Source organism: Sciurus carolinensis, chromosome X (assembly GCF_902686445.1).
Source record: "Sciurus carolinensis chromosome X, mSciCar1.2, whole genome shotgun sequence".
Taxonomy (NCBI): Eukaryota; Metazoa; Chordata; class Mammalia; order Rodentia; family Sciuridae; genus Sciurus; species Sciurus carolinensis.
The window spans coordinates 105,859,335-105,864,450 of record NC_062232.1 but is presented as its reverse complement, the minus strand read 5'-3'; the positions used below and the strand labels follow the sequence as shown (position 1 = coordinate 105,864,450).

General features: G+C 34.1%; 1 protein-coding gene across 1 annotated transcript; it reads right to left on the bottom strand.

Moving 5' to 3' along the window:
* Positions 1-3,644: 3,644 nt before the first annotated feature.
* On the bottom strand, positions 3,645-3,833 carry LOC124971335 (small nuclear ribonucleoprotein G-like). The gene has a single exon (XM_047535113.1). The coding sequence runs from the start codon at positions 3,831-3,833 to the stop codon at positions 3,645-3,647; it is 189 nt and encodes a 62-aa protein (XP_047391069.1).
* Positions 3,834-5,116: the final 1,283 nt, after the last annotated feature.

Here is a 5,116-nt window from a genome sequence, read left to right as displayed (position 1 = left end):
GGAATTTATCCCAGGATTCAAAAATGGTTCAACATGCAAATCAATATACACACTGTAGTATATCAACAGAATGAAAGATAAAAATCATATGATTACCTCAATAGACACAGAGAAAACACTGAGTAAAAGTCAACAATCCTTTGTGATAAAAAATCAGAACACATTAAATATAGAAGGATCATATCATCATAATAAATTCTAAATGCAAAATACCTACAGCCAACATCATCCTGAATGGGGAAAAGATGCTCTAAGATCTGAAACTAGACAAGGATGTTCACTCACCTCTTTCTTAATCAATACAGTACTGAAAAATTTTAGCCCCAGAACAATTAGAAAAGAAAAAGAAAGAAAAAGAACATTAGGAAGGGTGGAAGACAAATTATCCCTGTTGCAGAAGATATCATTCTCTATATACAGAAACCTAAAGACTCCACTGAAGGACTATTAGAACTGATAAATGAATTCAATAATATTGTAGGATAATACATATAATAATGAACACACTGAAAATGAAACCATGAAAGCATCTCACTCATGACAACTACAGAAAAAAGGGAATACCTAGGGATAAATTTAACCAAGAAATTGAAAAAGGTCTACAATAAATTGAAAACATTGATGAAAAAATTGAAGAAGACACTAAAAAATGCAAGACCTTCCATGTTCAAGGATTAATGTTGTTAATATGTCTATACTACCCAAACAATTTACATTTTCAATGTAATCCCTATCAAAATACCAATGATATTCTTTTAAGAATAGAAAAATAATCCTAAAATTAATATGGAAGCACAGAAGACCCTAAATAGGGAAAGCAATCTAAGGAAAAGAACAAAGCTGGAAACATCACAATACCTGATTTCAATACATGCTAAAGAGCCATAGTAACCAAAACAACATAGTACTACTGGGTGTAAAAATAGACAGATCAACAAAACAATGCAGTGATCCACAAAATAAACTCATTCATCTACAGCCATCTTATTATCAACAAAGTCACCCAAAGCATACATTGGGCAATCTCTTTTCAATGGTGCCGGGAAAACTGGATGTCCACATGCAGAATATTGAATCTTGACTGCTATCTCTCACCCTGTACAAAAATCAACTCAAAATGGAGCTAAGACCAAATATAAGACTTGAAACTATGAAACTAGTGGGTGAAAATATAAGGGGAACACTTAAATGCATCATTATATGTAATACATATAACCTCAAAAACACAAGAAACAAGAGTGAAAATACACAAAAGGGATTATATCATACTAAGAAGCTTCTGCTTAACAAAGGAAAGAAAACAGTGAAGTGACCATCTACAGAATGAGGAAAATACTTGCAAATATATATCTCACAAGTGGTTGCTATTCAAAATTAAGAAGGAACTCAAAAAACAATAGCGACAGCAACAACAACAAAAAGGAAAAACCACATACTATTAAAAATTTGGCCAATTGTTGCCAAATTATTGCTGCGGGCAGCAACAATCCCACGGGAATTTATCAGAGGTGGACTGGGAATGAACTACTTCTATTATCTTTATCTGGGCTACTTCCTTGCTTGCTTGCTTGTTCACTAGTCTATAGAGGAAGAGAGGCTTTGCTTAGAGGAAGAGAGGCTTTGCTTAGAGGAAGAGAGACTTTGCTTAATTTTAGAGGTGCTACTCTTTCAGAGAGGCTACGCTTATCAAAGGTCTACTGCTTCTTAAAGGTGAGTCGCTTCTTGGAGGTGCGGGGTGCAGCATGTGGCATGTGGCCTGCGTCCTGCAACCTGCAACCTGCGATCTAGAGGTGTGGCTTTAGTCCTCCGCCCTGTGATCTTCATTCTGCGATCTGCAATCTGCGACCAGATACCTAAAGGTGCGTTCTTGGTCCCGCATTCTGCAATCTCCTCCCAGGCGAAGAGAATGTCTTACATACCCTAAGGCAGCCAATCAGCTTAGGATTAAGTAGCACGGTTGGAGCATGCGCCACAGTACCAATTAAGAATGAGGAACATCTGTTGACCACTAGTGCAGAGGAGACATTAACTAATCAGGCAAAAGTAGATCACACCGTGTTAACACTAATTATGTGCCACCTCTTGGCCCAATGCCAACCACCATCCTAGGGATACTTAAACATGTCTCTGCAGCCAATTATTTGAATAGATACTTCTGAAGAGAATAAGTGGAAGTGTTCAACAAATATATAAAACAATGCTTAATATCATTAGTCATGAGGGAAATGTGCATTAGAACTACCATAAGATGTCATCTCAGCACAGTTAGAATGCTTTATTAAAAAAAAAACAAGAAATAACAAATGTTGGTGAGTATATGAAATCTTAACCCTATTGTGGGAATGTCAATTAGTACAGATATTATGGAGAACATACGTAAGGTTCTTTAGAAAACAAAATAGATGTAACATATAATCCAGTTATCTAACTCCTGGGTATATATTCAAAGAAAATTAATTCAGCTTACTGAAGAGATAGCAGCATGCCCATATGTATTGCAGCACCATTCAAAATAGCTGAGATAAGGGATCATGGTAGGTTCCCACCAGTGTATGAATGGATAAAAATAAGGTTATGCATATATTTTCACCTATAATGTATGGGTATGTATATGTGTGTGTATGGGTATGTATATGTGTGTGTATGGGTATGTATATGTGTGTGTATGTGTATGTATATATATGAATATAAATATACATATATATATGTATATGTATATATTTCACCCACAAAGATGAATGGAGTCTTCTCATTTTCATCAAAACTGGAGGAAACAGTGTTCAGTGAAATATGCCAGATGCAGAAAGATGAGTATCATATTTTATCTCTCATATGTGGAAAGTAAAAATCAGTTAATCTGAATGTAGAGTAGTTACTAGTAGAAGTTGAGAAGGGTAGAGAAGCATCGAGAAATAAATGATGAAGTGAACAAATGCTTATTTCCTTGCTTTGATCAGTGCATACTGCATGCATAGGTTCACATGTTTTATTCAACCTCATTAATATGTAAAATTAATACATGTTAATGGAACAAATTTTAAAAAAAGAAAGGAATGTTGACCATAATATGAATGAACCTAGAGGACATTATGCTAAGTAAAATAAGCCAGACACAGAAAGACAAATATTGCATTGACTCACTTATATATGGAATTGAAAAATATCTATCTCACAAAAGCAAAGGGTAGAATGGTGATTACCAGTAATAGGAGGGTTTAAGAAAATGTGTGATATCAATCAAAGAACACAAACTTACAATTATAAGATGAGTAATTCTGGATATCTAATATGCAGTATGCTGACTATGGTTAATATGAATGTATTTTATACTTGACATTTGCTAAGACAGGCATGTCTCTACATCTATATCATGACAGCATTACTTTAATATACATTACATTGATTTATTACTGGGTAAAGCTAAAATACAAAGTTTCCAAAATTTTAATATAGTTTACTCATTCTTACATTCCTTTCTTTGTTATTAAAAAGTTTATTTAACAAAAAGTTTAATATGAAATGTACATAACCTGATCTTTATATCATAGTTAAACAGACCCTCTGGAAAGGGGACAAGGATTTTTGTGCTGAATAGCCATTATTTATACTCGTTCCAAGGCTTCTAACACGATGATACTATTTCCTCATATTACCACCATTCCAATATTGTTCTGTTGCGCACTAGTTGCCATCTCCACACATTCATCTATCACAAGATTCATGAAAGAGTCAAATCCCTGCAAGATTCCTTGGAAATGTCTGCCACCATTTAATTTCAATGATAACTTCTTGTTCATACATTTTTCCAGCTTGGGAGGGTGACCTTTGTTCATTCTGTCTACTCTGCAGGCTCAGAGATGCTTTGAATGGAATTGGCGGCCTCCTTCATGCTACCATCATTCTTAAATTTCTGTATCCTAATTAGCACATATTCATTTATCCTTCCTTTAGTGGAAAAGAGACAGAACTTACTAGCAACAGCATGTGACTGATAGACTATATAATGTGTTGCATCATAACTAAAATCTGAATCTATGAGAAAATGTTTTATATACAATCTCTATCTATCTTGTAAGACAGTGAAAAACTTGAGAACTATGACTTTAAGTCATAACTGAAGAACACATGTATGGTGTGGCCTTGGCAAAGAGAACTGAGCAATTTTGGAGGCAGAGCACTGGCTCCAATTTACAGCATCCTTTTCTATATTATCATTAAAGACAACTCCCACATTTTGATAGAAAACTCAGGTACATCATCACGTCATTAGTGAAGTCATAATATCCATTCTACAGTAACCCCTCATCCAAAATATTTGAGATATATGAGGAAAAAAAATCAGGGGCAGTAGTGAATAAATTGTAAGTGAATAAATTATGACACTTTAAATGTATATGTGTATTTGCTTGATTCACACAAATTCAATTAATATTTGAAAGGGAAGGTAATAAAATAATTAATATTATGTTTATGTTTCTATCATGAAACATAGTAATCGTCAACGTCAAATTACAAATGTAATTTTTACATGCATCTTGACTTGACTGGGCCAGGGGGTCTGCTTGGAAATTCATACATGCCTGAAATTCAACATAACCAAATTGAAAATGGGCAATAGTGCAAAATAGATATTTGTCAAAAGAAGATATACCAATATCCAACAGTTATCTGAAACTGCTTATTATCTCTAGCCATCAGGGAAATGCAAATCAAAACCACAGAGATATCACCTTTCTCTAGTAAAATTGGTTATTATCAAAATGACTAAAGATAAGAAGTGATGGTGAGGATGTAGAGAAAAGGGAACCCTGAACACTATTGGCAGGAAAGTAAATTCGTGCAGCCATTATGGAAAATGATATGGAAGCTCCTGAAAAAAATTAAAAATAGAAATTCCATATGATCCAGCAATTCCAGTACTGTGCACATATCTAAAGGAAATTAAATCAGTATGTCAAAAAACATCTGCACTTGCATGATTACAACACTATTCTCAGTAGCCAATAAATGGAAACAAAATAAGTATCCATCTGCTGACGAATGAATAAAGAAAATATAGTACACATATATAACAGAATACTATTCAGTCATGAGAAGAATGAAATTTGTGATGACT